The 14,554-nt window shown below is 42.5% G+C and overlaps 1 protein-coding gene across 1 annotated transcript in view; it reads right to left on the minus strand.

Moving 5' to 3' along the window:
- Positions 1–10,646: 10,646 nt before the first annotated feature.
- The window catches only part of CACNA1E (calcium voltage-gated channel subunit alpha1 E), an 877,957-nt gene continuing 874,049 nt past the window's right edge, over positions 10,647–14,554 (minus strand). The window contains exon 48 of the mRNA XM_056531933.1: positions 10,647–12,972. Within this exon, the coding sequence (XP_056387908.1) occupies positions 12,469–12,972 (504 nt within the window). The 3' untranslated portion in view covers positions 10,647–12,468. The remainder of the gene's footprint in view (positions 12,973–14,554) is intronic.

Below are 14,554 nucleotides of genomic sequence, written 5' to 3' on the forward strand. Positions count from 1 at the left end.
TCTGATGCGGATGAGATTATAGGCACCTCTTAAGTCCAGTTTGGTAAAGATGTGGGCACCTTGGAGGCGATCAAAGAGTTCAGAGATGAGAGGTAGGGGGTAGCGGTTTTTTACAGTGATTTTATTAAGACCGCGGTAGTCAATGCAAGGACGTAGAGAGCCATCTTTTTTGGACACAAAGAAAAATCCGGCTCCGGCAGGAGAGGAAGATTTGCGGATAAAGCCCTTCTTTAAATTTTCCTGGATATACTCAGACATAGCAAGAGTCTCTGTGACAGAGAGAGGATAAATTCTGCCCCGGGGTGGAGTAGTGCCCGGGAGGAGGTCAATGGGACAGTCATAAGGCCTGTGAGGAGGTAAAGTCTCAGCTTGTTTTTTGCAAAAAACATCCGCAAAGTCCATATAGGCCTTAGGGAGACCGGTTACAGGAGGAACCACAGGGTCACGGCAAGGAGTACTGGGAACCGGTTTAAGGCAGTCCTTGGAACAAGAGGGACCCCAACTCTTGATCTCCCCAGTGGACCAATCCAGGGTTGGGGAGTGGTGTTGAAGCCAGGGTAGTCCAAGGAGAATTTCGGAAGTGCAATTGGGGAGGACCAAAACTCAATTTTCTCATGGTGAGGTCCGATGCACATTAGGAGGGGCTCCGTGCGGAAACGTATGGTACAGTCCAATCTTTCATTGTTAACACAATTGATGTAGAGAGGTCTGGCGAGACTGGTCAGCGGGATGTTGAACCTGTTGATGAGAGAGGCCAAAATAAAATTTCCTGCAGATCCGGAATCCAAGAAGGCCATAGTAGAGAAGGAGAAGGTAGAGGCAGATACCCGCACAGGCACAGTAAGACGCGGAGAAGCAGAGTTGACATCAAGGGCTGTCTCACCTTTGTGCGGAGTCAGCGTACGTCTTTCCAGGCGGGGAGGACGGATAGGACAATCCTTCAGGAAGTGTTCAGTACCGGCACAGTACAGGCAGAGATTCTCCATGCGGCGTCGTGTCCTCTCTTGAGGTGTCAGGCGAGACCGGTCGACCTGCATAGCCTCCACGGCGGGAGGCACAGGAAAGGATTGCAGGGGACCAGAGGAGAGAGGAGCCGGGGAGAAAAAACGCCTCGTGCGAACAAAGTCCATATCCTGGCGGAGCTCCTGACGCCTTTCGGAAAAACGCATGTCAATGCGAGTGGCTAGATGAATGAGTTCATGTAGGTTAGCAGGGATTTCTCGTGCGGCCAGAACATCTTTAATGTTGCTGGATAGGCCTTTTTTAAAGGTCGCGCAGAGGGCCTCATTATTCCAGGATAGTTCTGAAGCAAGAGTACGGAATTGTACGGCGTTCTCGCCAACGGAAGAATTACCCTGGACCAGGTTCAACAGGGCAGTCTCAGCAGAAGAGGCTCGGGCAGGTTCCTCAAAGACACTTCGAATTTCCGAGAAGAAGGAGTGTACAGAGGCAGTGACGGGGTCATTGCGGTCCCAGAGCGGTGTAGCCCACGACAGAGCTTTTCCAGACAGAAGGCTGACTACGAAAGCCACCTTAGACCTTTCAGTAGGAAACTGGTCCGACATCATCTCCAAGTGCAGGGAACATTGAGAAAGAAAGCCACGGCAAAATTTAGAGTCCCCATCAAATTTATCCGGCAAGGATAGTCGTAGGCCTGAAGCGGCCACTCGCTGCGGAGGAGGTGCAGGAGCTGGCGGAGGAGATGGTTGCTGAAGCTGAGGTAGTAGCTGCTGTAGCATCACGGTCAGTTGAGACAGCTGGTGGCCTTGTTGCGCTATCTGTTGTGACTGCTGGGCGACCACCGTGGTGAGGTCGGCGACAACTGGCAGAGGAACTTCAGCGGGATCCATGGCCGGATCTACTGTCACGATGCCGGCTGGCAGGAGGTGGATCCTCTGTGCCAGAGAGGGATTGGCGTGGACCGTGCTAGTGGACCGGTTCTAAGTCACTACTGGTTTTCACCAGAGCCCGCCGCAAAGCGGGATGGTCTTGCTGCGGCGGTAGTGACCAGGTCGTATCCACTAGCAACGGCTCAACCTCTCTGGCTGCTGAAGATAGGCGCGGTACAAGGGAGTAGACAGAAGCAAGGTCGGACGTAGCAGAAGGTCGGGGCAGGCAGCAAGGATCGTAGTCAGGGGCAACGGCAGGAGGTCTGGAACACAGGCTAGGAACACACAAGGAAACGCTTTCACTGGCACAATGGCAACAAGATCCGGCGAGGGAGTGCAGGGGAAGTGAGGTATAAATAGGGAGTGCACAGGTGAACACACTAATTGGAACCACTGCGCCAATCAGCGGCGCAGTGGCCCTTTAAATCGCAGAGACCCGGCGCGCGCGCGCCCTAGGGAGCGGGGCCGCGCGCGCCGGGACAGGACAGACGGAGAGCGAGTCAGGTACGGGAGCCGGGATGCGCATCGCGAGCGGGCGCCACCCGCATCGCGAATCGCATCCCGGCTGGAGACGGTATCGCAGCGCACCGGGTCAGTGGAACTGACCGGAGCGCTGCAGTAGCGAGAGTGAAGCGAGCGCTCCGGGGAGGAGCGGGGACCCGGAGCGCTCGGCGTAACAGAAGTGTTAGGATGTGAACAGAGGAGAGGCAGAGGCCTAAATTCATCAGGCAGAGGTCGCAGCAGACTAGGGTCGAGTGGCAGCAGGAGTCGCAAGGAGAGGCCTGAGCTCCCGATATCAGCTAGCGGTCGTGTCTCGACCAACAACCCATCTGCTGTCATCGATTGGTTAACATGATCATCCACTTCATCACAAGTGACATTTGATACCCCCAGTCAAGAGTTGATGGGTTCCTCAGACACAACCATCAGTTGGCATGGCCTGGGAGCAGTCCCTATCCTCCAATTGCCTCTGTCCTATGCTGTTTTCATCCCCCATGGAAGTATTCTATGCTGTGGGTTCAGCTCCACTTTTTAATAAGGCGATCTACTAGAGGATAGTCAGCAGCCCAGCCAAGAAGTGGAGGAGACTTCCCTGCTTCCTTCGCTAGGCGGGCAAGTAGTGATGAGGAGAGTGGCATGGTAGGTGGTGTTGGGAGTGTTCAGGCTCCTGAAGCACACACTGTTGAGGAACCTGAGGAAAACATAAATGACGTGCTGACACAACTCGATGATGAAGCCGATCGCACTTGGGAGCCATGTGCAGAAGGGGCTTCATCATCAGGAAAAGAGGGGGGCAGGTTGCCCATGAGGCAGCAGATGAGCCTGCAAAGGTGGTAACATGGTTGTGAGTCAGCATGGTGGCAGCAGTGGAAAGTCTGGAACCAAATGTGCCCGGGGTAGACCACCTGCTTTGCAGCAGCTCACCTGCCCTGGTGGAACAGGAATCCCTGGAGTCGGCAGCAGTAGCAGACAGTCAATGCGAACTGTTGGGGGGAATATCAGCTACTCTGCAGTGTGGCAGTTTTTCATCAAGTATCTGGAGGATGTTAACATAGCCACATGCAATTAAAAAAAAATCTTTAATCATTTACATTTTGAGGCTCTTTGGTCTGGTCAGGCTGCCGCCACCTCCATGCTGTATCATTCTGTCACCATATGATCTAATCTTGCTGCTGCCACCTCCAGTCTTGGTTATTCTGCCACATTTTGGTCTCCTCATGCTGGTGCCACCTTCAGGCTGTGTCATTTTGCCACCATGTGGTCTTCTCATGGTGCTGGGACATTACCTAAAACATTTTGTGGTAGCACTAGCTAACATAAATCTTGAATTAAAACTTGAAAATGTATCTTTTAATCTTAGGGATTGTGAGGCCCTATGGTCTAATCATACTGCTGGGACATTACCTAAAAATATTTTATGGTAGAACTAGGTACCAAAAATCTTCAGGAAAAATTTGAAAATGTATCTTTTAATCTTAGGAATTGTGAGGCCCTATGGTCCCCTCATGCTGCTGGGACATTACCTAAACAAATGTATGGTAGCACTAGCTACCAAAAATCTTCGATAAAAAATTGGAAATGTATCTTTTAATCTTTGGAATTTTTAAATTCGGACCAAACCAAATTTTTTCGGAAAATTCTGCGAATCGGCCAAATCTAATTTTTCAAAAATTCACTCATCTCTACTGTTCTCTGCTATACATGTTGACTTACTTGTTAACTGATGACATAATAACCACCCAGCACTACATCCAACCATAGGTCACTGAAGAGATTAGTGTACTGCAGGGGGACCCTTGTTCAGCCTTGTTTTTCTTTAACTAAAATGAAAACTACTTCTTGAAGCTGAATACTTGAGACAATTTATCCTCACAGCATGGACTGCAACAGGAACAGGGCAGTAATTTGCTTGTAGAACAGGATTTGACATGGAAATAACAATTTTGCCTAGGTGTCGGAATGCCTAGCAAGAGCAATGCTAGGAGATGTTGCTCTGGCAAAAGCCAGGCCTAGACTGGGTTTAAGTCCACCCCTTCTCCTGGGAGAGGAGGCCTGACTGAGATTTATCCCACAGTCATTGGCTTAGGAAGGATCATGTGCACAAGAAAGTCTAGTAGTACCAAATCACTAAGCAAAGGGGTAGTCAGTTTAGCATACACAGGATATAAGGAGTTAGTGCAAGAACAAAACCTCTATTGCAGACATTTTTGCAGTGGTAGCAACTTTAAAAAAAAAAATGTTCACAATTTTTTTTGCAATCTCAAACCAGCCTGGAACACACTTAGAAACATGTCTACATCTAAGCTACTTTGCTATTTATGAAGAACATGCATCTCTTTGATAAATGTGTGCAAAGTACACATGTAACATATGCCCAGGCAAATTTGGGTAAAAAGAACTTGATTTAGACAGACAATGATAAATCCCCTCCTTTAAAGGGGTACTCCGGCGCTAAGACATCTTATCCCCTATCCAAAGGATAGGGGATAAGATGCCTGATCGCGGGGGTCCCGCCGCTGGGGACCCCCGTGATCTTTCACGCCGCACCCATTAACGTGCTCGCTCCGGGTCTGATTACTGGCGATCACGGGGACGGAGCATAGTGACATCACGGCTCCGCCCCCGTGTGACATCACGCGCCATCCCCTCAATGCAAGCCTATGGAGGGGGAGTGTCCCACGAGCATGCTCCAGGGGCTGATTCTAACTGGGTGCGGTGTGGATGATCACGGGGGTCCCCAGCGGCGGGACCCCCGCGGTCAGGCATCTTATCCCCTATCCTTTGGATAGGGGGATAAGGTGTCTTAGCGCCGGAGTACCCCTTTAAGGCTAGAATTCTTCCAAAACATTATTTGTATGTTTCTGTATATAATATATATAGAAGTTTGTATTGTTCACACAAATAAACAACTCCATTAAGTATGGTGATGTTTTTTCAACCTTTTCATGGTCTTTTCGATTGCTTCTGACATAGTAGTGTGTGCAGACTTTTACAGGTGATTACAAACAGTACCAGAATGATGGGATTCAAAGTGACAGCCATTTGATGCCATTCTTGAGCTCAGATACCTGAAGCTTAATCCAGATGGAATCTGCAGACAAAGAAATCTGCTACTTACATACATGACTGACTGAGAATCAGGAAAATATTTTTAGTGTGTAAATATTTAAAACTTTACTGTGGCAGTAGCAGATATGAATAAAAAGGAAACACAAATAACCATTTAACTCTAATAGCTGCGAAGAAGACGTTCAGATCCTGTTATTTAGTCATTTATCAACAGTTTTGTCTTGGACATTTCTGAATCTCGATAAATAATTTAGTTTTTGCAAATGGGATATTCAAAGCTATTTCTGCAACAAATTGGACAAAAATATATTTCCGATATGTTTGATACTATTAACATATTAGTGCTAGGCCACTTATAAACCAAGTAGACTGTTGTCCCACAATTTCTCCTTTACCAGTTCTTTATGGGCTAGGCTCTCCCTCTATCAGTGTGCCAGACCATAATTTCTACATTTATATACTATGTCATATTACTTCTTTCCTAACTGTACTATTAACATCTTCCTTACCTGTCTTATGCATCCAACAACTTCTACCCTGACTGTCTTTACACCATATGTTCTAATTCTCCATTGGCTTTAATATGGTTGGGACAAGTCTTTCTGAACCATTCTGTATACAGGACTTCTTTAGCTATTCTAGGACTTTCTTTGCCAGCTCTTGCCTTCTCTTGCAATACCAAAGGTACGCTATTTGTTTCATCTCTCAGTCAATTCTGGTGGGCATATGCCCATGATTCTAAGTGCCAACAAGTCCTAGCCAGGGTGTTTAGATGCTGAGCGAGAGCAGAAAATACGTTTTTTCCTGCTCCTGTGCCTGCTGTTTCTGGCTCAGCCTATACACTGTGAGTAGTCCCCTTGCTGTTTCTTATACAACTGGCATGCACACTTAAAGGGAAACTGACAGTTTGGTCATCCGCACTAAACCCAATAAAGAGGGTTAAAGTGCGGGTGAACTGGATTAAAATTATGTATTACTTACCAGGATCCGTTGTTTGGGTCCGGAGATGCACTCTATTTTAGCCCTTGCTAATATGCTAACCTAATTTGCGCAATAGTGGGGAAAACTATGTTCTAAGCTTCCTGTCCTCTCTGCTCTAATATGCCCGCCCATCTCATAATTATTCATAAAGTATTTACCATTGTGAGTGTGAGGTGGGTGGACATATAGGAGGCAGGGAAGCTCAGATACACTGGCTCTATTGCGCATAGGAGTTAATTAATGTATTAGCAACGGGGGATAACATAGTGTGTATCTCCGGAACCTGACTTGGGATCTGGGTAAGTAATAAATTGTTTTAATCCAGTTTACTTGCACTATAACCCTGTGTATTGGGTTTAGTGCGAATAAACCAGCTGTCACTTTCCCTTCATACCTGTCCCCAGCCAATTACCAAAGGTCAATTCCTAATTAAGCAAAGATTACTGTAAAGGCATGATTCTTTTCCAGTCTGCCTCCTGACTTCTTTGCTTGATCCTCTGTACCTTGTTGCATCTCCTGTGTATGACCTGGACTATTGACCCTGAACCTAAGCTTCCACAAACCTTCTGCCTGTCTCTGAGCATGCTACTTTATTACCAGCCTACGATCTATGCCTGGACCAGCCCTCTGCCTGACTCTTTAGTGCCTCACACCAATATCTCCTGGCCTGCTGGGCCAGCTGTTAACCACAGTTGGACCAGTCATGTAGTAGAAAGTTAGTGGCCCAGCTTCCACATCCTAGAGTTGTAAAAAGGTTGACTACCAAGGGGCTGCTTACATTCTGTTCTCGACATTGGTTTAGTTAGTTTTGGTTTATAGTCTAGTTAGGTAGTACAGCGGGTCCACACCCATCAACTGTTATAGATTTATTCATGTTTAACTCACAAATAAAGAAATTATATCAGACATAGTATTTAAATAGCTGTTTGAAGACAGACTTCAACCCTCCAAAGAATGAATGGTGTCCCAAGAAGAGCCATACTGGTTCAACAAGAGCATGACACATTTTCTTTTATCAAGTTTTATTTCTGGACTGAAAAAGTCAGAAAAAAGGACAAGAAATGTTGAGAATTATTTACATTGTGTTTAATATATATATTTTTTTATTTCTCTTTCACAAAAAAATCCCCTTAAAATCCCAAGACAATTTTTCATAGACATATTTATTTTTTAATAATTCTGGGCAAAACAGGATTTTTTTTAACTTATCATACAATCACCATCTCCCAACACCTGATTTAATATTCCCTGCTTTGCACATAGAGAAGTGTTTTCATGTACATTGCACTTGAAAGTGTCCATCATTGTAGAAGAACTAAATATACAAGGCCTGTTCCTCAGAAGGTATGTATAGAATGGTTAGGCATGGATATGGATTTTGGTGAACTTCCCGTTCTGGTTTTATGCTTGTCCACATTTCATTTAGCTTTGAAACAGTCAACCACCAGAGAGCTACCGGGTATTCATTACTAGGTTAGAAAATCATTCCAGTTCCAACACAATATATATTTCACATAAACAGTACAACAGCCAATACCATTTCCCCTATCTTAACTTTTTTTTTTTTTTGTTAGAATTTTAGAGACAAGGTTTGCTGATTTACTGGCTAGGGAATATCTATCACAATAAACCAATTTGTCACATTTTTTGCACCAAGCTTCAGATGATATGTTGCCCTTTTTGCCCTATATTTGAAGCATTAGTAACCAATTTTAATGTAATTTCACATTTCAGTATTTAAGTGATCAAATCTAAAACTTAGGCAGGGGATCAAATTGTTGATGCAAGAACATTGAAGGTGTACTGCAAAATATTTTATTGTTATACTATAGTATTAGTGCTCCTATATTTGCTGAAAATAGGGCATTAAACAGCAAAGTGCTGGAAAGTGTAATTCATTCAAAATAGTATAGGCTACACCTCTAAAATAAGAGATTTTTTTTTCTTTTTGAGTGATTAACACAAAAAAAATTCAATAGGTAGCCAGTGCACTAAAGGGAAACATACTTTGACTGACAGGTAAGCAGGTTGTTCATCTGGACAGATAACAGATAATGCAATTTTATAGATCATAGCATCAGCAGACATTTTAGGGATCACAGGTGTTAGGAGAAGATCTCTGTGAGGGACAGTGATCAGTGAACGACAGATAGGAGTAGAACCATATACACAATCATTGTAATTAAAGCTGCACCACAGAGATAGTTCTGCATCTGTTCTGCACCTAATTTATTTGCAAGTTGAGCTTGACAGTTTTTTTTTTTTTTTGTGGTACACTAATTGTTGTAAAAAGCTTTTCCCAAAAAGGTGCTGTATCATTTTACAACACTGGGAAAAAGCATTTGCTTCTTCTGATACCTCTGAGTGCATATAAACACCAGCAGGCATATGTCAAAAACAAACACATTTTGGACCTTTTTTTCATCTAAAAATAATAATAATAATTACACTAGTGCAGTGTTTTTTTTTTTTTTTTTTTTTTTTAACAAGCTGTTACTTAACATCACCTGTTATTTATCCATTTAGGTTTAAATGAACTTTTCCCTTAAAACTGATCAAAAGTAGTTGGATACACTTCTAGGTGATCTAATAGTGTTATATAGGGCTTTACAGGATCTTAGACATTGATAAACACATAAATATTAGGCTACTGGGGAAGTAAAGGTATGGACCAAACCAAACTTTTTGGTGAATCGACAGAACTGAATTTTTGAAAAGTTTTCTCATCTCTAGTTGCTTCTAATACATATAACATGTACTGTATGGGTTTACTTAATTCCAGGACATGGCAAAAGCATCCACAACGTGACGATTACAAATGTTACAAGAAGAATGGCTTTGTATAATTTCTTATACAAATATTTTCTTATAGATACAACAGGTGCGGCACAGCTCACTTGGTCGCCCCTCCCGCTCCATGGACAGGACTGGACCACAGTCCATATAAACGTAGAGAAGAAATACATTTGTCCAGCGCAGGATATCAAGCAATACGGTTTTATTCAGGGGTAATGGTAAGTGATGACAAGGTGACGCGTTTCAGCCGCGTTCAGCGGTCTTAGTCATACATTAGTCATTTTCTTAGTTCATTATGGCATATAAAGTAAAACTCTTCAGAGTCATATGCAAGAAAATACATATCACAAAAACTTCATTATACAAATCTGCCTATAACCCTAATAAACTATATAGAGTCTGGGCCATCATAGACATAATGCAATATGGGGTGGGTTTTATCTGTGTTTGATAAATTAATGTATTTTGTAATAAGATATTTAACAGTTTTGGTGTGTGGAGTTAAGTGGCATGGGATGGGTTGGGCAATGGTATGTAACTTAAAGGGGTTATCCAGGGAAAAACTTTTTTTTATATATCAACTGGCTCCAGTAAGTTAAGCAGATTTGTAAATTACTTCTATTAAAAAAATCTTAATCCTTTCAGTACTTCAGAGCTTCTGAAGTTATGATTGTTCTTTTCTGTCTAAGTCCTCTCTAAAGACACTTTAGGAAACGCCCAGTTTAGAAGCAAATCCCCTTAGCAAACCTCTTCTAAACTGGGCATTTCCCGAGACAGGTGTCATCAGAGAGCACTTAGACAGAAAGGAACAACCTTAACTTCAGAAGCTCATAAGTACTGAAAGGATCAAGTTTTTTTAATAGAAGTAATTTACAAATCTGTTTAACTTTCTGGAGCCAGTTGATATATATAAAAAAATGTTTTTCCTGGATTACCCCTTTAAACAAAAAACAACTGAAGGTTTCTAAGTCTAACAAGAAATACTTTAAAGCATTTCTCAGTATGTAAATTCAAGTATTCAACCCAAAAAATGAGTGTAGTTTATTCACTAGTAGGCTGCACACTTATGTTAATTTGGTAAGGGGTAGAGTACGGGGAACATTTTATAACTGCAGCCTTTTACCCCCTAGCCCCCCAGAGATAGTTAAAAAAATGGCATATCTAATGCAGAGAATTTGGATAGGATAAAGACAGCACTGGATTCCTCCATCATGCTTGTGACCATCTAAAAGGGCCAATCCAGATACACATACAGAAGATCCCGGATTACAGCACCAGGACTGGAGACTCAGATTCTTAAATGGGACTGCTGTTTATTCAGTTCCCTATAGTGTAACTTTTGACATTAAAAATGCTTGATAAAGACATTTTTATGCTGAAATGTTTCACTATGGGGAGCTGAATGAATAGCAGTCCTATTTAAGAATCTGAGTATCAGGTCTTGGCGCAGTAATACAGAGAACTTGCTAGTTAATAGTCCTGTGATTACAGCAGCCTCAGCACTGTTGCATGTAAACTTTCTATTCTGTGTGAGAGGGTAGGGGGTAAGTTATATGAGCTAGCATTTCAGTGCAAACTATGACTGGTGACCAAGCTCCTCCTTTGTATCTATAACATGGCAGACATAGATAACTTTCAATTAGTGTAAATCATGAAGAAAATTAGGTCAGTGGAACAAACAATTGAGCTATGAGGATCTAGATGTACCCTTAAGTTTTTATTCTTCCTTGGCTATGTTCATGGAAACTCATTTGATAAGAACTAGTCTTAGCTGTTTTTTTTTCCCCAGTAAATTTTAAATTTTAAATGCAGTGCAGCAAAAACTGAAAAGGTGCATTTATTTAAAATATAAATGAAAGATTCTAAATTAAATGTGTTTTCCAGAACTTTAATATTGAGGGTCTTTCCTTGAGACAAGCCACCATTATTATGTTACACCCAACATTTGGCAGCTTTACATATTACCTGATTGAGAGCTTATTGAAGCTCATACAGACATAGTGCCTGATAAAGTCCCATTCACGTGAATTAGACTGAGCTGCAAAAAGCTGAAGTATGAGTAAAAAATTAAAGTGATAAATGAAGAGACCAGAGGGCTCGATGTAGCACCATGGCCCCTTCAATAAGCTGATTAACAGGGTGCCAGTAGTCAGATCCCCACCAAATTCATATTGAAAGTCTAATCTAAAGATAGATCATCAATATATAAATACCATGAAAAAAAAAATCTAAATTGTAATTTTGGATTTAATTATTCCCTTGAATTATATTTACTTTTCCAAGTATTAAACAAAGGACGAAAGTGTTGATGTGTAATAAATTTATGTCTAACATATTTAGAGAATTCTTTATACTTATAGGCCCATGCAAAGTGAAGCATGCTTATCCTTTAACTGAAGCAAAAACAAGTTTTGGTAATCTTTCTACATACAGTAAGTTTCCAGGTATTTTTATATTTCCACTTGGTTTCAATGTGCCAACTATAATACCCTCAGACTAGCTAAACCTTAGGGTGAGTAGGGTTAGGAAGATTTGGATACAAACAAAAAATATATAGATTTTCATTGTCTTGTACAATGACAAGGGCTTGTAGGCTCAGAGAATGCACTTAACATAAAGCCAGAGATTCATACCTACCTACGTACCGCAACCAACCAACCATCTTTGCATATCACTGTTATATAATCATCACACAACTGCATAAGAAATCCTTTAGTAGACTGGATCCATCGATGAACCCAACCTAATGGCTGTCCATTCAATCAACTTACCAGTCTGACAAATTGTCTTGAACATTTTAGAAAGTAGTTTACTTGATCAAGGGTTGATCACTTTGGCAGATGATCAATTGTCAATATTTGAAAACTCAACTTCTAGTATTGGCAAATGATAGCAAAGTATCAATCTATAGTGAACTCATGATAGGCAGTGATTTCCACAGCCTTCGGACATATTGTTGACCACTCACTTCCAGTATTCCATTATGGGCATATGCTTCCATGCCTCCCCTTTAGACTCTTACATTTGTCTTCATGACAGTTTTTTCACTTTTGGCACAAGATATAATAATGCCGGCATCAACCGTTTTTCATGGTATTGCCTGTACTTGTAGTTTAGGTAAGGGGATTGGCAGTGAGTGCTTTGGGGCTCTTCTGGAAGAAGCTCAGAGATGCGATGGAGGGGCCATTGAAATAATATCTGCTGTTGTGCAGCAAGCATGCCCCACCTTCATTTAACAACGATCATCCTCTTCTGTGTCACTTAATTCACGAGAGGCTATCACAGGTGGTATTCCTCCCTTTCTTCTACGACGATAGTGACCATTGGGCATCTGCCATCCTTGTCGTAATGGAGCACCACCAATGGTGTTAGAACGACCTAGACTGGTAGCCACAGCAACCTCAAAGGTGAGTGTGTCCTCAGTTGGACAGTCTGAGCTTTGCATCTCCTCGTGTAGGGCCAAATATGGCTCTGAGATATAGTGCTGAGGAGTTGACTGAGAGCTGTGATGCCCCTGGAGGGAGCAGGAAGACTCGCTCAGGCCTGGTTCACTAGGAAGAGGTGGTATATCATCGTTGCCATTGCGTGGAGGTGAGCTGTGTTTCTGTCGACGGATTAAAGAAGAAAAGGAAATAAGAGGTCTTGGGGTTGCAGGCACAGAAGGAAGTTGGCGTCGCCCACGTCTTGGGGTGCTGGTGTCAGAAGGAATGCAAATTTCATTCAATGAGTCAAGGATCTATTGGGAAAAAAACACACAAAAATGTAAATCAGGTTCAAAACAATTTAGATAATCACAAACATATCATTAAATTTAGGACAAACTTAAGTCATCATTTTATCTTGTTAGGATTTGCCGTCACTTTGCCATCAGTGTGCTCCAACCTATGAGACCACCACTGATCATGAGAATGAAGGGGATGTAGTGCTGGCCTAGATCTATATCCATTTTACAGGTTTACACAGGGACCTTCAGCCACCTGGCTTTAAATATAGCTAAAGTGTGGCCCAATTTGCATAGAAGGGACTTGCTGTAGTTCTCTGTCCAGCCATGTGGCTAAGAACCCTGCTGTGAAGAGCAACTAAAACAAAAGAGACACAGCGCTCCGTAGTGTGAGAACGTCAGGAACTTGGATATAAAGCCAGAATTAACTGGTGCTCATCAATGTTGGTTGTACTTGGTGTCTGCATAAATAGATAGATAATCGGGACCCTGCAGCCACTCCTGGCCTTGTAAACAGCAATAGCAAACACAGGCACTGGGACTCTTCTTAGAACAAAGGAAATTTGTTACCCATAATGCAACGTGTTTTGCGGAACATACGCGTAATCAGGCATGCCTGATGAAGTGGATATTCTGCAAAATGCTTTGCATTGTGGGTAATAAAGTTTGTTTGTTCTAAGGAGAGTCCCAGCACCTGTTTGATCCTGACGATTCCTCTGGAGGTGTGTTCTTTGTTACTGCTGTAAAGAGGACAACACAGAAGAGGATGTTGTCCCAAAATGTGTAATATGCTATTACTTAATGATATGAGAAAAATCATTTAAAGCCAGGTTCCCTTTTATCACTCTGGCAACATTCCAGGCCTTATGTACTATGTCATCTTTTATTCGATTGATCCATTTATCTTGCTTTCCCTGTTACTAGCAAGAGTCCTTTAGTCTAAAGGTTGAAGTTACACGCAGCAATTTCTCCTACTGTCTAATTTATCCTTGGGAAATCCATGTGTTTGCTTCCAAAACAACCCTATTCCAACAATAGATAAATGGAACTAATTTTCGGACAGAGAAAGTTCTGCAACATTCTGCCATGTATAAATATTGCTGAGTAAAAATTACAGTGTTGACATGGCCTAGAATCCATATAAAAATCCACAATAAAACTTATTACGGGAATAAGACTGCAGTGAACTGCTCATTGTTTACTGCGGTACCGTTTGGACTTTTGTTGTCCGGTTGGACTGCTTATACTCTAAGGCTGCTTTCACACTACCGTTTGTGCCCGGTAGTGTGACGCCCGTTGGAAGATAGCGGGAGAAAAATTTGTGCTTGTGACGTCTTTTTCTCCTGCTATCTTCCGGCAGAATAATGGGAGTCATAACGGACATTAGAGGAATCCCATTCAAATGAATGGTGTCTTCTTTGCCCGGTATGACTCCCATTAGGCTCTGTTTCAATAACGGATGTTAATGGTATTTAAAGTGGAAAAAAAGAGCCCTTAACGTCCGTTTGTATCGGAGCCTCATACATAGTGTGAAAGTAGCCTAAGAGCAGAGTCACTCATTTCCCCCTCTCCCTAGACATCTTGGATACTGTTTACC

The sequence above is a fragment of the Hyla sarda genome, chromosome 7 (assembly GCF_029499605.1).
Source record: "Hyla sarda isolate aHylSar1 chromosome 7, aHylSar1.hap1, whole genome shotgun sequence".
NCBI classification, from domain to species: Eukaryota; Metazoa; Chordata; class Amphibia; order Anura; family Hylidae; genus Hyla; species Hyla sarda.